This window comes from Amphibalanus amphitrite, unplaced genomic scaffold (assembly GCF_019059575.1).
Source record: "Amphibalanus amphitrite isolate SeventyFive unplaced genomic scaffold, NRLGWU_Aamphi_draft 000772F_arrow, whole genome shotgun sequence".
Lineage (NCBI taxonomy): Eukaryota > Metazoa > Arthropoda > Thecostraca > Balanomorpha > Balanidae > Amphibalanus > Amphibalanus amphitrite.
In genome coordinates this window covers 96,341-117,504 of record NW_024882266.1, presented here as the reverse complement: position 1 = coordinate 117,504, position 21,164 = coordinate 96,341, and the positions used below count along the sequence as shown (strand labels likewise).

The following is a 21,164-nucleotide window of genomic DNA, read 5'->3' as shown; positions in this document are numbered from 1 at the left end:
CATCACAAAGCAAGAGGAGTGGCGTTGAGGATATATCACAGCTCCCGTCCGACGCGCCGAGCTCGGGCGGCGGCACGGGGCCGACGTGGGTAGCTCAGGGTCGCCGGACGCGCCGGGGGTCGGTACCCATCAGCGCTGTCCCCGGGGTGCTGGACAGGCGGAGCTGCTGCAGGGAGGGGCAGAAATAGGGTCACGCCGCAGGTCCGGCTCGCTACTGACGATGGATGAGCTCGGCTGACGCCTCCCTGCAGGGCGGGGTTGTGTATGACCGCGGATAGATCAGCGGCCACCGTGCAGTGCTCTGCACTCAGGGTGGAGTGGGAGGGAGCCGAGTTTGGTCAAGTCGTTATGGGGTACTTTATGATGAGCGATTGCGCCTGTCAGAACTAGGCTTGACATCCATTTTCAAGGCCGTCAAGGTGACCAGCTATTATCCCGAGGTCTTCTGTTGAATTTAATCACAACTCTCATCGAGGTTCTCCCACTTATGATAAATTGCAGCATTTACGCATTATTATAACGCCCACGCTAATGCAATTATAATCATCGGAAACTTCCTGAGTCGCCATGACGTAAGCACCTTCTTATTTACTGATGTCATGCATTTTGAGACTTCTAAGGACACGAGTAATTATTTCCACTTTATCCCCCTTTCACTATCACCTTGGTTCTATGGTTTCCCGCCGACAGTTCATCTTATTACCCTCATTTAACCTGCTCGCGTTACCTGGCAGCCTCCCCACTGCCTCTCGGCACCCTCGGACATCCATCTTCTCCCCCCGTGCAGTGCCCCCTGGTCGGTGTTTGTGGCAGGCCGCCCCCGGCTCTCATGTCGTGCAGCGCCCAGATGTAACCAGAGCCAGTGGGCTGCAGTAAACAGACTGCAGCGGCCGGCCTTGTGGCCGCTGTCAGCGTGAGGTGTACCGCCCCCGGCCGGCCGCTCCGGGCCAGAGCGACACGAGCGGGCTGGGCGGGGTGCTGGGCACAGTTACCACCGAGGAGTGGGGGTGGGTGCTGGGCGCAGCCCCCGCAGGGTGGGTGCTGGGCAGTGGGCACAGCCCCGCAGGCTGGGTGCTGGACACAGCAAGGTGGAACATTGCTGGGTGCTCGCAGGCTGGAGTATTGTTGGGTGCGGGGCACAACCCCCTCAGGCTGGAGCATTACTTGGGCGGGGTGCTGGGCTCGGCGGCACCCACAGCAATTTGTACTTACAGGGTTTCCCCTTAAAGTACAGAGGAGAGGGCATGATGACCACAATTATTTCGAGGTGATACGATAGAGTCCAGCACAGTGCATAAATGAATAGCAAGTGATTCTTCGAAAGTGTAATTGAAGGGCGCCTTCTCGAAGCCATCAACACAAGTAATTTGTTCGCTTTGCTTGGCTTTAATCAGGGACAGCTACATTCCGAACTGAAACTTGTGCAACAACTATAAAAGTTATGTGTTTTAAAACGTTCTTGCTTGTCCTTATTTAGCTATGACACGTCTTTCAAAAATTGTAAATGGCAAACGTTTTGTCATTTCTGAAACATATTACTGCAACAGTATTTATCTATTTCTATCCGGTAGATTATTAGTCATCCTTGACCCGGCGGATTTCCCTGTATGTAAGTATGCGCTCTGGCCAGCCTCACACTTCTCTGCCAGCTTGCAGGCCCGCCGGGCCGCAGCGCGGCGCGATAAGACCCAGTGACGTCACGACCTCTTGGCGGTCAGTCAGATGAGAGGCCTCGATCAGAACCTGTTTTACTTTCACCGAGCGGCGGCGGCGGGGGCGGGGGCGGGGGCGGTCGGGTGGGTCCCAGAGGCAGTGGCGCCGCCGCCGGGCGGGGGCGGGGGCGGGGGCGGCGAGAGATAGAGCGGGTAGGGGCTGGACTGCTGCCAGAGCAGAGTTGCACTATGCAGTGCAATGGATGGCTCTGTCGTGCTGGACCGGTTGTGCGGCGGCACTAAATTTAGAACAATGATCTTGATGGGTGACATTGAGAATTCCAATGCTGCATGTATGCTGATAATGGTCTAAACAATCCTCACTTGTGACAGTCATGAAAGTCGCAGAAATTTACCAAATTGATGGATCAGAAGGCATCTCTTCTCACGCTGTCAGATAACTCTCAGTATCGTTCAAATTGCTCCGTCTGAAGAGGACAAAATACCAGGAAGTCGTTCAAGGTTAAGTTGGCCTTTTTGTCTTCTAAGATCCGTGACCAACGGTTAGATAACTAAGGGTCAACAGAGAGTTCATCATCTGCTAACAGAATTAGCTCCCTGAAATAATCACCGACAGATATTGACAGTGGCAATCAGCGATACAATCATCGTCAATACGCGAGTCTCACACTTCTAAGTTTATCAGCGATTCTTTTTACCACCCTTTAAACTAACTATTTTCCCAAGGCATTCTCGTCTTGTCGCCATTACGGCAAACGGTCGCGACAGCTCATCAGTCAAACAAACTGGATATCTGTCGAAACAATCTCCCGCTCATTTAGATCAAACGTTTATCACTCGAACGTTCCGCCTTTTGACGCACAAGGCGGTGGTCTTCCAGTGGAGTGGACTTATGGCGTGCGGTGACCATGTGTTGAACGAGGTGTCAGGACGTAGAGAGAGTGTCCCTCCTCTCTACGACCCAACCCATCTGTCGATGTCTGTCCAGCGGCAGATGACGGCTGGCTGGTGACAGGTGACAGGTGTGGGTGCTGCCAGGTGATATATGACAGCAATGATCGTTGTCCGGTGACAGATGACAGGTGGGAGAGCTGTCAGGTGGAATGGTGACAGTGGACAGTGGCTGGTAGGTAAATTGCCACCAGAAACCTCCACACTTGGACAAAGTATAGAGGGAAAGAGCGTGAGGGACAGAGAGAGAGAGAGAGAGAGAGAGAGAGAGAGAGAGAGAGAGAGAGAGAGAGAGAGAGAGAGTGAGAGAGAGAGAGAGGGGGAGAGAGATTCAGAGAGAGGTGGGAGTAGAGGCAGAGGGATGGACGGAGAGGGAATGCTTGCGTCGGCGTTTTAGAGAACGTGCGTTGGAGACGATGTTTGCTTTTTGCGAATATGGGTATGCGCATTGCAGGTAGTTTGTTCGCTATCGATCAGAGCAGAATGCTGATATGAGGTATCCGAGCTTCTGTAAGCGGTTTGCGATTGAGCAAGATTGCAATGCGAACGGCTACGTGAACAGAAAGAAGAATCCTACCGTTTACCAAGACACCGCCAGCTAAAAAGACCATTACAGCGATGCGTGTTCGAAACGACCAGTTTCGAAATAATGATAAACATCAGAAATCTCAACTTCTAATCGCTAAGGCAGCGCAGGTTTGTCAGATACCAGTCTAAAATACATACTCGCACTTCATCATACTCAGATCACACGCACTTAATTCACCACTATCAGAGCTTAATTAGGCCAGCAGCGCCGCGCTGGCGACCGCTCCCCATATCAGCACGTCCACTCGGGATATCACACGCACGCCGGCCTCCTTTTTACCCCCTGGGCCACTGCACGCGAGCACCCCTGCTGCGCGACCACTGCAGCCAGCGACGACGGCGGCATAGACTCGAGCCGTGTGCACTTTTTGTCTCTCTCTCCTACAGGAGGAAGACGAATGCACCGCGCGTGCGCGCCGTTCGTAACCCTTCTCAGCAGCGGGCTCAGGCGGCGACGGCGGCACGCCGCGGTACGCGTGTCACTATTTGTATGCGAAACGCTACAGTCGTTTGACATCGCCGATCGCTGACTGCATGATAACGGATGCAGGACACATCCGTTTGCTGTTGCACAGGCCGCTGTGACGCTGCATTGCCGAGTTGATGTCACAGAGGCAGTTGCTCTGCAGGCGTCCTGCCGCTGCTGGTTACAGCGTCACGGCCGGCTGCTGTTGTTGAACAGACAATTTGTTCGATAATTTGTGTGCTTAGCCAAATAGAGGCGGTTAATCTTCTGACCTGAAAACAGCCGAGCTCGTCCTGCTGTATAAGTGGTTTAGTTGAGCAGGCCAGTGGGAGTGACATTCTTCAACATCAACGGCGTGACGTCCATCCCTCAGAGCTTGAGAATGGTCAATGGAATGTGAAAAACAGAATCATTTTCTTTAGCCGTATGTCATGGAGTAAATGCAAGTATTTAGACCGTAAAGATAACTCGTGAAATAATGGCAGACCGCACCAATCTCGCAATTCAAAAACTTGTGCGGTTACCAAGAGTGCGGTACAGGTGGTCCGTAAATTCAGACAAAGGTATCGCAGTGAAACAATGCCGCCCTCAGAACTTCGTCTGGCCACGTGATTGTGAAATGACACTGTGGTGTGTAATTGCGAAACGACACCAGCCACCAGGCACCTGGCCTTATTTATGAATGAAGTAATTTGCTCTAGATAAAATAAGAAGTTAAAGAATAAGATTGCATGGACAACCGCAGCAACATTAAAAAAAAAAACTAGTAAAAGGCACCTCGGAATTACATGGGAGCATTTGGAATAACATTAAACCTGAATTCACCAATGGATAAAAATGCCTTTTGCCAAGATCTGGAAGGAAGTTTATGTCACTATTTTCTGTAGCGAGTGTGTCTGCTCCACATTTACATTTGACATTTACATATGACATATACCCCAATTGATTTCGCTCCATTGTTCGTAACGCCATTGACGTAACCTTCGTTCGTACTCGTGTTGATCTCGAGCCGCATAAGTTCCTCGCTCAGGAAATATCATAGCCATTTTTCACCGAGACAATGTCTAAAATGTCCGCCCGAGTAGTGTCTGTAATGCGCCCTGGATAGCGCTTTAACGGACACCGGACAGTGCTGTAATATCCACCCGGAGTCTGGACGTACTTGTTCCGGCGAAGGTCGCCACCGAGTGCCGTGAGAAGGCGCCGGCCCAGATCAGCCGGACGCCGGAGGTCACCCAGGGACGCGCGACCTGTCCCCGCACCGACTCGCCTGCGACCGACACCGGCAGCCACATGGCTGCGGGCTGGTATCGGTGCTAAGACGTGCTTAGGACGCCCAGACGGTTGTGTAATGGTAATCCAATTCGAGCGTGTCTTCCAGAGGCCATGCCAGTGAGATGCGTAGCCGGGACGACGTTTTCTCAAAGCGGTCATGGCTGCTTCATCACTGAATCATCACACGTTTGATGAGCATTGATCGACGCTTTAATTATGACACGGAATCTGCACTGTTAGATTTGGCATGGTGATAATTTGTTTTACCGTCTACTCGTCGAAATTCCTGCACCCCATTTAACCCGTTTCCCCTTTCCGTTTCAGACGAGCTCTACTATGGAGGTTTCCAGGCGCGCATCCCGAACTTTGCCAAGTCAAAGCACCCGCGCGAGGACCCTCGCGACCCGCGTGCCTTCATGCCGGCACCTCACGGGATGCCGGTGCCCCATCCGGCCATGTGGCACACTCGGAGTTACGAGAGTGGCATGGGTAAGTGGAGAGAGTGCGAGAGGGAGAGAGGAAAGGGGAAGGAGAAAGACGGAGACACTTCAGGTGGGAATGGGGGCTCAACTTTAATGATGCTGATTTGTACAGAGTAAAGTTGGATGTATTTATGTCTAAAGCGCACCTTTTGGCACTTGCACGGAAAGATTGGTACTTGTGCACTTTGTTGTGTTGCACGGTAAACAGCTAACTTGCCGTTATGTTTTCCTAAACACACCGCTTGGCTGCGTAAATCACTTTATATGTTTTGTGTTAGCTCAACTGCCCATTTTATGTGTCCAATTCTAACAATTTATGTCTGTGGCTTCGTAATTGTGTGCATGATCCACGTCCCTGCTATAAAACAACTTCAAACATACATGTTAAATGTGCCTATCGTGATCCAATATTTAGTCCGACGTCCATAAATTACGAGACCAATTATAGATCAACTTTCACTCTGGCCCGTTCACCAAGCCGTATTTTATGACTGGTCAGCTGGACAGTGAGAGCACACTCTGGCAACTCTCCTCTTGCACTGCTGCGGCTGTGTCACCCACACAAACCTGCGTGTCAGATGACACGTTTTGGCCTACTAACTATCATTTCTTGGCCGTCACTCTGATGCTATCTGCAGTTATCATACGATCGGACTTTTTGCTTCCCGTTCTGTATCATATCCCAACACTGGCATGATTTTGACAACACACATGCACCACTGAGTCTCCTGTGTGCGAGCTTCACATCACATGACGTCATCATACACATCTGAGGACGTCACTGGTGTCTTGTATGTCTGTCTGTGTCTCCTGTGCGACTGATTCGTGTATGTCCGGTCTTCTTTCTGCAGGACGCATGCAGTATGTGTCCATGCCTAATATTCACCGGATGTCTCAATTACAAAACCCGATGAATTTCGTTCAGCCTATGGCGCTCCATCAGGGTGAGTTGTAGAGATCGTAGAAAAATACTGCCTGCCTCATAGAACTAGATTTAGAAACATAGAACAAACTAGTATAGAAGATAGCTCACACCGAATGCATTGCTAGTGAGATTGACATTTTGAATAGACTATAAGCGAAGTTTGTTAGAATAGACGTCCCATCTATCGATTGATAAGAATGCTCATCAAAATATGCATGAATTTTTGTCCTCAACTAGCGCTCTTCTCATGAAGCAGTCTTTTCAATTGGCAGTCTTTACTTCTACCTTCTATGCGTTTCGAGTTAAGCTATGCACAATTAGCTCTCCCACCGTTTATGTCGTTAAATGATCGGTAAAACATCGAGTAACGACAAATGTATCTCATCCTTTTAAAACGGGAATTTTTCTCCATCAAAAACCCGTCTTCATCTACCGCTAACCCCTTTATTTTCCACCTCTGCTGTGGCCAGTTTGCCCTCTCCACGGTCTCCCGCTCTGCCGTCTGCTCTCTCTGCGCCTGCTCTCTGCTCTGTCTGACTCTGTCTCTGTCTCATCCACCCTCTCCAGCTGTGGACCGGGAGTGGGAGATCTACTACCGTCACCAGCAGGGTCGGCCGCCCGTCAAATAGGTGTCCTTATCTCACACTCTGTGGCGCCCCAGGCCCGGTAAGAACCCACCCCCAGCCCGCTCTTAGTGGTGGTTGGGTCTGTGTCTTGGCATGTGCTTATACCTACCGGCAGAACAGGACCTGACCTGACCTGACCTGACCTGAACTGGACCTGAACCTGGACTGATCGAACCCAAACTGTTTTGAATTGTGCCATGACTGCACCTTATCTGACCCGACGAGGACGGAACATGGCAGACCCGGCAGACTTGTCCTGAAGTCCCTGCCGACATGGATATGAGAAGACATTGATGTCCCTGTACATATTGTAGTTGGAATCGTATTTCGTAGTTGCTTATGTTTTTGTTCGGTGGTAAGGGTTGAGGCTTGGACATAAAATGAAATGTGAAGTTGAAAATGTTCAAATCAATTTACACTTGTTGTCACAGAAGCTATACCAGCGACGAGACGTTGGGTCTTAGAGGTGGTCTTTTATTTCAAAAAGAAGTTTTTGAAGAAAGAAGAGCTGAGTGTCCTTTGAACCTTCTTGAGAATATTTCATAATTGAAAATATGTCATATTTTTCAAATGCAAAAGATAACATATTAATTACTTCCCTGAGGCCTGAACTTCAGTTTTTGTTTTACCCTTTATCGCTTTAAGATATAAAACAGTCTTCTACGAAGCCTCGTTTATCATTATTTTTGGATGTTTTGTTATAATATTGCCGATTTTAATTTGATATGTCACGATCACAATACAAAGGTGCATTCTGAAGCTGCGTCTGTTACCTTTTCATTCTAAAATCACATAACTTTTTAATCTTTGTTTCTAATGAACATAAAAGTACAGCAATTATGTTTACCGACTGTTAAAACGTCAGCACTGTGCGAATGCGTGCACTCATTTTAAATGCATCCTTGCACCCGCTCGCGTTTAAAATCCGTGACTTTTGCATGCGACCGTTGTCATTCGATTTTCAACGACCGACCTACGGACGGATACCATCTATGACCTGCAGTGACCTGCAGTGACCTGCAATGACCTACAGTGACCGCAGTGTATAACGCAAAACGACTTTATGACTTGTCTTGACGGACGACGCCACAAAAGGTACGTTTACGTTTTCCGTGTCTCGCACATACACTGCGCACTGCACAGACTGTCGCGCTAGGGAGATGTTATAAAGTGTGCTTTTGCTGTAAATAGCGCTGTATTGCAGCTTGGTGTGGCCCGCACGGCATGTTGGTTGGTCATCGGAAATGGGAACTGAGGGGTGGCTAAGAACTTTGCCCGCCTAGGCAGTCTGACAATGCTCTTCGTAAAATGATGATTATCGTTTGTTGTGATAATACTTTGTTAACTGTTGCTAGTCAACAACGGCTTATATTCATAGAGAGTAAATGTAACACTTTTAGCGTGCTGGTGAGCTTCAATTTCTAAATTCAGCAATCGGGAAGTAAATTGCGTTTTTAATTTAATGTTACAATCGTTGTCATGGGTCCACTTCCCTGACACAACTATATCACTGTTGCAGACATGGACGGAAAGGTAGACTCTCCCTACGCGAGGATGGCCGGCTGGAACCCCATGCACGGCCGACTGCCGCCCTCGTTCCAGCAACGGCGCGCCATGTACGTCTCCAACTGGCAGTGAGGGACAATTGCGGCGCACAGCGGTGGCTAGACGGCGCGCCAGAACTGTCTGCGATGCGTCTCGGTCCGCCGCGCAGCGCCGGATGTGATAGTCGGTGATGGTCGCTGCCCTGCGACCTGTGATCGTGAGCGAAGCTGCATAAGGGGGCACGGTGAATACGGACCACTGATTAGGACTCCGGGGCTTGGCCCACGGTCGGGTGGTGAAGGCAGCGCTGGCAGGCTGCCGCTAGATGGCAGGACCAGCAGCGGCAGCGTGAGTCCCAGCTCGCCACCGTGGGGCTGCAGCTTACGTTACCAGTGAACGACGCTTGTTCGCACTATGTGACGCGTTTGTTAGGCTAAGTCTTCTGGATTCGATTTATGCATCAGTGCTGAGGGGAGTTATTTCGCTCCCTTGCTGAGAGCGTGATCATGATGGGTGAGAGTATGTGAGTGCGAGTGAGTGTGGGTGAGCAAACTGCGTGAACTCTGTCTGGGTCTGTCATGATGTGAGCTTTTATTTAGGTCGTGTGGGTACGTGTGAAGTCCGACGGGGATGTATCTATTGACGTTGTTTGTAGTAGCGCCGGGGCGCAGAGAGGCAAAGTCGTGTGCAGCGGTCGCTGTGTCGACCCCGTGCGCTATGCGTCGGTTCCGTATTGATATTACCCGAGCTCTGTAAACGCTCTCCATTGGTCGTGCTTTGACCCTTGGTGCGTCCTCTAATCCCGTCCTAAGTATGCTGTGTCCCAAGTGAAACAGCACGAAAACACGTTTCTGAGAGACTTAACGACAAGATTCGTTAAATATTTGTACCAGGTGCCTTTGCCTGAAATTGAGCGTGATCATGACAATATCCGTCCTTTCACTCTTCATGTATTTACGTCTGATAAACGTACATCGCCTTATGGGATACATCACTAATGGTTCCAGAGCCTTGTCACAACCAACTTATTTGAAGAGGGAAGCTCATTCGAAGTTGGATGACAAGTTTAAACATAAATCCTGCCTTGTATGCTCTCAGATTTGGCTAGATAGTTGGCGGGGAATACTGCAAGTACTTGCTTGCCACTTGTTGCTCACCTGTGCCTTTTATCATCTCTGTGCTCGTATCAAAAATGTATTATCGGTGTTGCTATAGGAATGAGTGAATAAAGAAACCGTCGGCCCAGCGAGTTATTTCATAAAACATACCATATGAATAATAATGAATAATATAGATGTGATCGGTTGTACTAGATAGATATATCTAAAATGTCCTGTAACCGCACTGTCGGAATTTAATCATCATTGTCGAAATTTAATTCGAAGTAGGAGCTCAGAAACATTGCATTTACTTGCACTCACGAAGGCTACCTCTTCTTGCTCCTAAATCAGGCTCAGGTCAAAACCGCTGAGGTCATTGACTCGAGTTTTGATGGCCCAGTTGGACACATCTTGATATCCGATAGTCCCATTGCACTCTGAAGTGCCTTTCAAACGGACATATAGGTATGTCGAGCTGATATTTGTTCGCTGCGATACAGCAAACTAGTTCATGACCCGGTTTTGTTTCGAGGTCCTCGACCTTCAGTTATACAGATATATTTTATGACTCAAGTGCCTAAGTACCGACCAAGCCTACTTATATTCAATATCTCGACAGTCCACAATATATCCCAAGTTGAGCATCGTATTCACCTGGGCTAACGTTGAGCCTATCCTGCCTATCTATGCTCCATCATAGGGTAGGTAGGTACTGACTATTGATCAACTAAACAAATCATCAATCTTGGAACCGCTGTGCAATGTGTATTTTCACCAGTGGCCGCTCTAACTCAGCTATAACTGAGCAGATCGGTACACTTAATCGATCAATGCATCGATTGCTTACTGATCACTGAGAACCTAGCAATTCGAGCCACTTGAACGCTGCACTGGCCAATTTATTTCAAACAGACCATGCCCTTAGTTAATGGCAGCGTACCATTGAGAGGGATCGATCGTGGTGACCCTCGCTCAAAATTTGGATTCGCATTTCACTGTCGTTGATCCCTCCATTGCTATGGATCCTTCTTATAAATCATGCAGCTTAATTGAATAATTTCCCGCTCGTGCAGCAACGGTCCGGGCCAGCGCAGCATTTAGTCTGCTCAATTGTTGGACACAAAAGATCACTCTGTGGTAGGCGAGGTTAACCGACCTCACCTATAGGAATACCGAATACTGATACCTACTCTTGTTACAAATGCAACCACACTTTACTTATCTACTCAGTGGATAGATCTCCTTTCGAAGTTCCAGCATAATGATACAACAGATCGCTGCTACAAAGCGTAGAGCTCGGATTGTAAATAGGCGGTCACTCGTTATCACCGTTCTAATCCTAGGCCATTCTTCTCTACGTGCAATCATGCGTACCTACTCTGCAATGTGCATGCAAACTTTCCCCTTCGTCAACGTGGTAGGTCAAAGGTCTGGAGGGCTGGTAAGTTATGCAGTGATTTAAACAAAATATGCATGTGAAAATGAAAATCATCGATGTCATGATTACGAAGAGTCATGACATTCACGATAACAAGTTTCTTAACCCTATTAGTGGCAGGCTCCTGGCTACCCCTATTAGTGGCAGGGGGGGGGGGCTGTTTACGACCCCCCCTTGATATCTCGAGATCTAACGGGCCGACTTTCAAAATTCAAACGGCATTCGATTTCGCTCAACGTGATCTACATTTCAAAAAAAAAAAATTAAAAAATGTCAATAGGGGGGCAGAGGGGGGTAAAAACGGGCAAATTGCAGATACATTTTAGACTGTTTATCACGGCCAGGTTTCTGAACCAATCTTAACGCAACTTTTGCCGATCGATAGAGAATGAACCAGGAATTCACATGGGTCCTAAGAATATGCATTTTCAAAAATCATAGGCGGATACAGATCATTGAGATTGGGGGTACACAAAAAGTATAGTAAATAAGGTTTTTGTTGGTATTGTTTCTAAAAAGGGTGGTAATGGTCTTGTTATGTTACAATTTTCTTATGAGAGAACGACTACAATTGTATTGGTCATGCATAGGCGGTGTCAGGGCACCATGTTTGGAGGTAAAACATAACCCCCCTTTTTGGACGCCTGGATCCGCCTATTATAGCAAAAACGTGTCAAAAGAGGATGCACAATAACTGTATATGTTATCACATGATAGGTACCTTTCATTCACTGTTCGTAAAACTGGTGCAGCATCGTGATCTTCGCCCAAATGACTCGCTTCACGAATAGGACCCCCCAATTCCCAGTGCTCTGGAGCCGCCCCTGGTAAAGTTATGAACTTGAAATTATCAGGGAATGTGCCCAATTTAGTTTTAGGAAAAGTCAGAAAATTTCAGCATCGTAGCTTCAGCGGTTTCGGAGATATTCCCGAAAAACCTGAGGGGTGGATAAAAACAACCCCCCCTGCCACTAATAGGGTTAAGCTTGTCAGTATCATCATGATAATTGATAAATGGGACAAAGTTATAGAAATACTTTCACGATGAAATGATGCTAAGTAATGAGGATGTGCGTCCTAATGCAAAACAAACAGTACGTACCGGGCTTCTACCATTTCGAGCTCCCTCTGTGTCCACTGTCCAGACTCCATTGCACACCAATGAGTGCAGTTTGCTACTAATGCACCCTCTCTCTGCACAGATGACCCGTACTTCCGCGGACTCCGTGTGCGCGTGCCCAGCTTCCGCGGCGGCGAGCTACCGTCGGAGCCGGAGCCCACTTACGGAGTCACCCGCCGCCCAGACTCGCGCCGACTCTCATGGAGTCGACCTGACTCCGACTCAGAGCCCACCGAGCCCCGACCGCGCCGCACCCGGCACCGCTCGCGGCGCCGCTCTCAGTCGCGCGAGCCAGCGAGGGTGTTCTCCCCGCAGCCACCTCGGGAGGGTGCGCGGGGCCGGCCGTCGGGCCGACCGCCGGTACAGCCTACCAGCCGACCGCCGAGCCGCCCTCCGCTGGCACGGTTTGCTTCTCCGCAGCGACACGGGACGCAGAGCCCGATGGAGCTACCGCCGGCGAGCCCCAGCCGCGGCCGGCCTCTGAGCGCTCGCCGCGGAAGGGACCACAGCGCACCACCGCCGCTGGAGTACACGCTAAGCCGAGAGAGAGCTGACCGCACACCAGCGTCACCTATGGAAGAGAGTGTAGGTGGCGCTCGCGTCGCCGGCCGACCCGGCAGCCCTGCCAAGGCAGAACGGTTTGTAGAGGCCATGCGGGAGAAGTTTGAGGGTGCGCGACTCGCCCGAAAGAAGAACAAAGAGGCGAGCGGAGACGCCAAACCGACAGCAAAAGGAAGAAATTGAAACAGACGGCTCGGAACTGGGCAACAAGAACAAACGTGCCACTCGGTAGGACACTATGACAAGTTCCATGAACTACACAGTACACACGTGCGCGCTTGGTCAGCAACGATGACGAAAGACGATCAAACGCTGACCAGCTGCTCAATTCTTTTGCAAACACTGCAATTACATTTCGTTTTACAATGCATTGTTTACGATTGCATTGTTAACATTAGAAGCTTCTGAGTAGTAACTAAGTAGTCCATGGACTGCGAAGGCAAGTGACGGATAATGCAGGTTCGTTTGTATGCAACATTCACGACTGACTTTCATTCTCGTCTGTGAGCTATTGCGATTTCTCCCCGGTCGTTACGTATGATACAGATCCAGCTACAAGGCTTCTGAAGGCGAGACGAAAAGGCCCCACGAATCCATAAATGCGAGTTCCTACCTCTATGATTAGAACACAACCGAGCCTTCAAGTCATCCACAGAAGAGAGAGCAAGAAAAGTGACCCGAAAATTGAGTACGGACCTCAGAAATGTCGAATAGAGCCTCTAGCCATCAACCCAGCCATGGCCAAGCACCGTATGTAATCGGTTTGATGTAATCGACGTGTCAGCGTTGACATGTCCGCACGAATAGACGTCACCAGGACAGCTCGACATAATGTTTGTCGAGCCTACGACTTTGTCATACCAATTTCCAGTGATTCGGGGCGCATAAGGGATGCAGGTCAGTAGGAGTTATGGATGACCTTCATGGGGACGGCCAAGGGCTTTCGGGGGTGAAAGCCAGTGAGAAGTGTGGATGTTATGTTCGAGATGACGTCAGTCGTATAACGTTGAGACTTGAGGCATATGCTGAAACGATGCTGACATGTTGCATATGCCCTTGTCGCAGTGTGCGATGAGCCACTATGTATACTGTCTGTGATACGCCCTTTGTTGCGTACGTCGGGCGTTACTGGCTGGTACTCTATGCCGATAGGCACTGAGCCCGTGGCTACACTGTAACTATTTTGTGGAGTGTACTGGGGTTACGAGCCTAGTTTCAACGGGTAGGGGTGCTAAGTCGTGCTCGTGTTTTCATCGCATGCCGTTTTCGTGCCCAACATCTGCTCAATGTCTGTCTATCCCTTACATGGTAAAAGCAGTAGGCTGCATGTGTCGAATCTACACAGGAAAATATCCTAGCGTAGTTACCATTCGTGCCTGCGTAAGTCGACAATCCGTTGAAACGTGCCCGAGGATGTTTCTCCTTTCGGTCCCCTCCCGAGGATGTTTCTTTGTTTATAGTTCGCAACCTTCTTTCGGCTGTCTTTCAAACACACCAGCCATGCGCTTGAAAGGCCGCGACCCATGCAGCATGCAGTGTTCCTTGACTCAGCTGCGTCGATAATGAATGAATCTCGCGTCGTATGATAAGCATTTTTTGTCGCTTTGCGCATCGTTCAGCAGTATTCGGAAGGAGTGTTAACACGTATAAGTGGGTAATCAAGGTATGCATCGGTTTCTTTGTTCGATGCGTGACTGGATGAATTCGCTGATGTTGGTATGTGTGTCATAGCTAGAAATACAAACAGGAGAAGAGCTGGTGTGTGTCAAGTGAAATGCGTATGAAACATACAGAAACCAGACAGGTGAACTTACCACGCGGCTGCCCTGGTCAGTGGTCAGTGGCCAGTGGTCATAACATCTGGGATTCCTAGACATCAGAAGACAATGCGGACATTGACAAAGATCTGTCCAACAGCTTGGTTCTGCGAACCAAATCGCGCCAAGAGCTCATAAAAAAGGGATGATAGTGAAAGGTCGAATATAGGCGTCTTGCGAGAGTTCCAAAGACGATCCGCTCCAAGGACATCCAGACTCCAATACAATAGACTTATTCAAGGTAAGTTAGAGAGCAAACGAGTTTGTACAAAAATTGGATGAGATTTATTATTATGAAGTCATTTCATGTACAGAACATCAGTTCGCACATGGGACATATGTACAATAGACTCTTCAGTACGTACATAAGACAAAGCCTGCCACGTGATATGCTAAAGGAAACAATGACCTAAAACAGTAGTAGCAAAATAAAAAGGCATCGAAAACATGATTGTCGCGTTACTACTCCTGATTTTCCAAGGGAAAAGAAACGTACAAAGTGTAAAACAAAATTCTATGAAAATCATTAGCATGGAAGACAATTATGCCGCTAGAACATAGTTCATTCAAACTATCTGACGACAGTTGCAAAGTGGCAGGCCATCCGTGCACAACGCTTCGTTCACACGGAGACGGTTAAAAACGCGACCATACAAAAACCACCTCTGCGCACACACGCACAAAGTCCTCCACACCAGATTGGGGCGGGTCTCAGCGACCCCACCCATACCGTCCGACACTGGTATCAGCGCCGGCAGTACCGGCGGGTCCTCCGCCGGGCCAGAATAGCTGCCTAGCTGCCGTCAGCGCTCACGGCGCCTTGTGCGTGACCACCACTGCCACCTAGCGGCCGCCAGTCGCACTCGAAGTTCATCACATCACAGAAAGGGCGCGGGGAGTATTGGGGCTGGGGCGGCGGGCCGCGGCGGCACAGAGGGTTCGGTTATTGCTCACTGGGAGTCCAAGACCGGCCGGCCGGCGGCGCGCCGGCAGACAGACGGTACGTTTTGATTCGATCCTCTCACTAGCGTGCCGGCGCTGAGGCTGTCAGCCGCTCATATCAACGGCGAGCGCTGGTAGATCTCGTTTGGGTGTGTGTTCGGACTGGCGCTCTGGTTCTGACTGCGACATTGCTGAAAAACGAACACATAAATACAGTCAGGCAACTGCACAAACGATTCCAATCAGGGCACCATCTGCATTATAAAACCATCACTGTGTATAATATAAGCTTCCTAGCCTATTCACCGAGGTTAGCGTAGGCACATTTATGGCTCTCCTAATTATTCCCAGAAACCCGATTTCAGACGGACTTGCTCAGCGAAACTAAATTGGGTCCTCGTTGGCTTAGTCGGGAAGTGATCAGTGCCCCCCCCCCCCCCCCTCCAAACGGTGTCCCAACAACATTCCGTTCACTAGAACTGCGAGCGTATTTAAATCTCCCCCTCCCTTATGCCTTCACTGTACGTACCGCCTGTTTCTTCTCCCAGTTCTTCATGGCGTTTTTGTACTTTTCGAACTCGCTGCACCAGTCAGAGTAGATCTTCTGATAGTCCTGCAGAACAGAGGTTATGGATGATCGTCAGTGAGCTGTACGGACAGTGGGGACTGAGGAGACAACAGAGAACAGCGAGAAGACAGAAAACCGACCGTCCACGGCTGCTGAGATACAGTAGGAGCGAGTACACAATCAGTTCGGACATTACTGAGAACTTTCAGTACACACATACACGAGGTACATGCACACCTCACACATCAGGGATTGGTTGACAAAATAGCGCATACGTGAACAAATTATTCAAATCTGCACGTTGAAAACTAGGTAACAACAATGCAAGCGCACCGGCCCGTCAACAAACAGTCAGCAAACATATCCCCGACTACTCCACCCCCTCTTTTCTGTCGCCACCTCGACTCCTACACACTCCCACACTCCAACAGTAACTTGTCTCCCTGTGACTAGTCTGTACTCGACAAGTCTGACTCCCACACTCTCCCCCTGCGCCCTACCTTGGACTTGTCGGGTGCGGCGCACCGGTGTACGTCCACGGTAACGCTGTACATGCAGAGCAGATCGGTGCCCAGCTGGGCCTCGTAGTTGCCCGCGTCCTGTTCGGCGATGGACAGCACCACCAGGCCGTTCTCCTGGGTACGCACGTACTTCTCCGGGCTCCACTCGATCCTGGGGTGTAGGGGTAGAGGTCACCGGAGTGTAAGAGGTCAACGGGGGGGGGGGGGGGAGGTCATCGGGGTGCTCGAGTGGGAATTAGAGATGGGATATGCGAGAAGAAGTAAGAACGAAAAAGGGAATGCTACATCGGCTTTCGTAATGGTCTTTCATGAAACGCAGCTGAAGCACAAGAGCACTTAACCCTTTATCATGTAGCGCCACATTAAATAGCCAGCATTGATGGCGACCATACGCGTTTACATCGTGCTTATGAATGAAACTGAAGCGAACATGACGGATATACGATGTTCCATGGAGAGACTTTGGCCATTGGGGAGTCAAACACCAAGTAGGGAACCACCGAAGAAACTTCGGCCTAATAGCCGCCCACTAGGAAGTTGCTCGCTTTGAGACGTAATCACGACATTGGTTAGGCGGTTATTAATATTTCGAAACGGTATCGGTCGGGAACTTTGTCAAGAATGCCCATTAGACGGCGCAATGTGGCACATGGCCAAACAGTCTACAACTTTGTCATGTAATTATAAATACATGCAATAATTTGGTAGCTTCATTCAATCGGTTGACACTTTCCTTTGCACAGAGATCAACATGAGAGCCTGCTCCATGTTTTTGTGTTTGTTTATTGGGACTTTAGGGCGCGACCACTACAAGGGCCATTTTGCGCCCATGGCTCGATGCGTTATTCTCAGAAATTTACGTATCAAACTAAGACAAGACACAGTCCTGCATTAGCTCGACCCCACATAGTTTTGTACCCGGCCTTACAAAATCCCGGTAATCCTTCATGGGAGATTAACTCGAGTGAGACGGAGCTGCAGCCTTTATGGAGTGGAAGCGTTCCGTGAGGAGCGAGCATCCAGCACAGTCTTACCCCGGACAAACTGCAGAGAACGGGACAGGAGCATATTGACACTAGCCTTCACCGTCCACAGATACCAATTAGGAGTCACCCCAAACACCATGAATTGCAAAACAGCGTGCATGATGCTGTTGTGCCTATGACAGTCGGAAGGGGGTGCCATGTCCGGCGATCAGGAGTTTGTCGAACCCTCTCTTTGGTCCAGAGGTACCAGCTCTGATATTGCTAGGCCCGGGGTAGGGGTACCAGCTGGTATTGCTAGGCCCGGGGTAGGGGTACCAGCTGGTATTCCTAGGCCCAGGATAGCGGCACCAGGGCTCTGTTTCAGCGTCCCGACGCTGCGTGCGCTGCAGCGCGCTGGGAGCTAGGGCATATCAGCGACGCGTTGGGTTTCCATTGAAACATCAACAAACTCGGACGCTCGCAACGCTGAAGGGTCGAGCCGAATTCGTCTCAAACGCCCACAAACGCCGCACCAATACAGCAGCGCGCTGCAACGCACTGCAGCGCGCGGCCGTGGAACACCGTATAAGTGATACCTATTAGCAGCCCCGGGGTGGGGGAACCATGCGATATTCTGAGCCCCGGGCAGGCGTGCCCCCCATCCACTCACATGTGGCGCCCCTTCTCCTTGGTCCAGAGGTACCAGGTGACCTCGCGTTGGTCCATGGCGCGCGGCAGTTTGACGTCACAGCCCAGGTGGAGCGACTGACCCCAGGTGGCCGACAGTTTCTTCCTCAGCACGGAGCTGTCACAGAGGCCTGGCTCCGAGCCGGTCACATCCTGCAGAAGACTAGAGAGGGGGAAGGGAAAGAAGTAAGCAGTCAGCAGGGGAGGGAATACTACACAATACACATTCTGCAGCCGACTGTAGCGAGGGAAGGGTCAGCAGGGGAGCCGAAATACAATGCAGACCCGGGCACGAAAAACACCCCATTTTCTTACAAACACCGATCCCCTCTAAGCAGCTCCTAGCAGCTGCAGCACCCTCCCACCCAGGTCTGTCACGGCCTGTGAAGACTGAGCACCATCCCGGCCCAGTCCGTGAGGGTTGGGCACCACGCTATCCATTCTCAAGAAGTAAGCAGCAATAACCAGTCACTACTTCTCCCATTCCCATTCCCTCGCACAACTCACCCGGGCGTGTAGGGTCGGCAGACGTGCGCCGTCTTGTCCCAGCCGCAGTATGGATCGTGTACACAGCGCAGACAATTGTCGAAGCGGCCGTTACACATTTCCAGCTGAACTTGACGCAGCTGTGCGTCCGACGACACGTACAAAGACTTGTGCTGCCGTAGCGGGGGGGGGGGGGGGGGTCAGCTGATAGGTGGCAGGGTGAACAAGGGTGCGACACGAAAGGGTGTAGTGGCATAAGAGTCCGGGAAAGGCCTGGAGTTGTAGAGACAAACCGCGCGCTACGTGGCGATGCGATGAAGCTTGAAGGGCGGCTATATGCGAAAGTAAATGAATGGGAGGACCAATATTGTCATCGAAAAGGAGAATGGTGATTTATTTTCGACCGTCAAAAAAATAATGTGTACCGACATAAAAAGCACAAAAAAGTGTAACATGACTCGAGGAATAATAATATATACCAGTAATAGATAGCGTGCGTCCTCTTGGCGGTTTCTATGGAGATTTACAACATGTCACTGAATATAAACTACCACTCTGAGGACACGTTACACACAGATAAGAACCGTAACATCGCTACCTGTCCATATATGCGCAGTGATTCCCCATCATACCCTGCATACACCCATCACTGATATCAAACACATCAGCCAAACACGCCCTCCTCATCCACATACTTGACACAGCGATTGGGTACTAGTTTTGGAGAGATAATGCAAATATCCGGCCGACACTTGAAGTCGGCGTCGCGCAGTCAACTCTGGTGCCTAGGGCTCGAGTGTGGACGGCAATGCAAGCTTCAAATACTTGAGACTCTGATATCTTCTTTACTTTTTAGCACATCTAACAACGAAGCTGATAACTAACTAAAATAACATCATCATAGCAATGCAATTTACATCACGCAGAGATCACATTCCCATCACGCATCTCTTTTCAGACCAGCAAAACGCTATCAAATTTCCGCCTACGTAAGAACTCCGTCCTATCCTCGACCCGTGACCTACCCATGACACCGTGACCTCTGCCCTGACCTAACCCTATCCATGACCTCTGACCTGACCCAGCCCGTCGGCCACTCACCCGTCGAGAGAGCGCCATCTGCCGGATGGCCTCGGGAGCCGTGACCTGGAAGATGTCGAGCAGGGACGAGTGGGAGGTACCGCGAGAGTCGTACCACTCGACGATCTTGTACACGTGACCGTCGTCTGTAAACGGGGAGAGGGGGGTCAGGTGATGTGACGGGAGCACTACGTCAGGTGATGAAGTTAGAGCTGTAACGTAAGCTAACAAAGCGCTGTGTTTTATACACCCGAAGTCCAAATAGGCAGCTCAAAGACGTCTTTGTCGGGTGCCGAATGTGCGGCCCTTAGAAATCTGGTCGATTCCAAACAGCTTTGAAAGCGAATGCAAGCAAAAATCCAGTACCATACACCAACGGAAGCAACCCAGGCTCGAATAGACACACAGCACATCCTTCATTCTTAGCATTTTCAAAGAGAGTCACCAAATGCATCAAAGCCTTTTGGACCTGGCTATCATCTAGATAAAAAGAATCTAAGTTGGACTTCAGCTGAAGGGCTGTCATTACTTTAAAAAGGCTGGTGACGTATCGCACAGCCATAAATGATCTGACCTTTGTCACAGGCGATATTAACGACCGGTCTATTTCCGAACGCGTTACAGCGCCGAGTACCGAGCACGCCACTGTATCACGACAATAAAACGGCCGTATCCAGATCCGTATCTTTTACTGTAGGACACCCCGAGATGCGGGCAAGTTTACTAATTAAACTTGGTATGCATCGCGGAAGCATCCCAACTATGGTAAACTTCCACGTCGAGCTGTGGTGAAATACAAAACTCCCCTCACAATACGCAGGTGAAAAGATGCATGGTAAACAGTGGAGCAGTATCGCGAAAGTGTTGGTAGAAAGAAAACAAACAACACAAATAACATTTCGAACACGACGCCATTTATGCTGGAGCCAAAGCCAATATCCATTCAAGTTATTCGTCCAGGCATAAAATACCGGCACTAAGAAAAGAAAACAGTCCGGGAATGCACCTTTATGGCAATCAGATAACGAAACGGCAAATATTGTCACCGTTGCTAGCCAAGGGGGAGAAAAACTCCCAGCTTAAAAATGCTTCCAGCTTAGCAAACCAATGCCCAAAGAGAGAATGTAAGACAGGATTCACCACGCTGACGTACGCACCCTGAATGGGCGCGTCATTTCGGCCTGAGCAGCCCGTATTGACAGTGCCAACAGGGCTCGGAATCCCCGCTCTGATATCACATGCGTTGACATTTCAGAGACAAATATCATTACGGTAATGGAGCTGGGCCCACCGGAAAACCCTGTCAGTAATATGAATGGGCTATGAAAGACACAGGGATATTATGGCC

At 49.8% G+C, this 21,164-nt stretch overlaps 2 protein-coding genes across 8 annotated transcripts in view; one reads left to right on the top strand and one right to left on the bottom strand.

The window, feature by feature from the left end:
• The window catches only part of LOC122365914, a 65,846-nt gene extending 56,070 nt beyond the window's left edge, over positions 1 to 9,776 (top strand). For 3 of the 7 annotated variants that reach the window (XM_043337536.1, XM_043337539.1, XM_043337534.1), the window contains exons 9-11: positions 5,278 to 5,442; positions 6,287 to 6,379; positions 8,506 to 9,776. In XM_043337536.1, the coding sequence (XP_043193471.1) occupies positions 5,278 to 5,442; positions 6,287 to 6,379; positions 8,506 to 8,624 (377 nt within the window). In that variant the 3' untranslated portion in view covers positions 8,625 to 9,776. Of the gene's footprint in view, positions 1 to 5,277; positions 5,443 to 6,286; positions 6,380 to 6,927; positions 7,027 to 8,505 lie in introns of all 7 variants that reach the window. The other 4 variants (XM_043337540.1, XM_043337535.1, XM_043337541.1 and 1 more) reach the window with 2 other exon arrangements.
• Positions 9,777 to 14,833: 5,057 nt separating this feature from the next.
• Positions 14,834 to 21,164, bottom strand: part of LOC122365910 (semaphorin-2A-like) — a 96,264-nt gene continuing 89,933 nt past the window's right edge. The window contains exons 13-18 of the mRNA XM_043337527.1: positions 19,838 to 19,962; positions 18,758 to 18,909; positions 18,234 to 18,413; positions 16,578 to 16,749; positions 16,039 to 16,122; positions 14,834 to 15,700 (exon numbers count right to left, since the gene is read on the bottom strand). Of these exons, the coding sequence (XP_043193462.1) occupies positions 15,623 to 15,700; positions 16,039 to 16,122; positions 16,578 to 16,749; positions 18,234 to 18,413; positions 18,758 to 18,909; positions 19,838 to 19,962 (791 nt within the window). The 3' untranslated portion in view covers positions 14,834 to 15,622. The remainder of the gene's footprint in view (positions 15,701 to 16,038; positions 16,123 to 16,577; positions 16,750 to 18,233; positions 18,414 to 18,757; positions 18,910 to 19,837; positions 19,963 to 21,164) is intronic.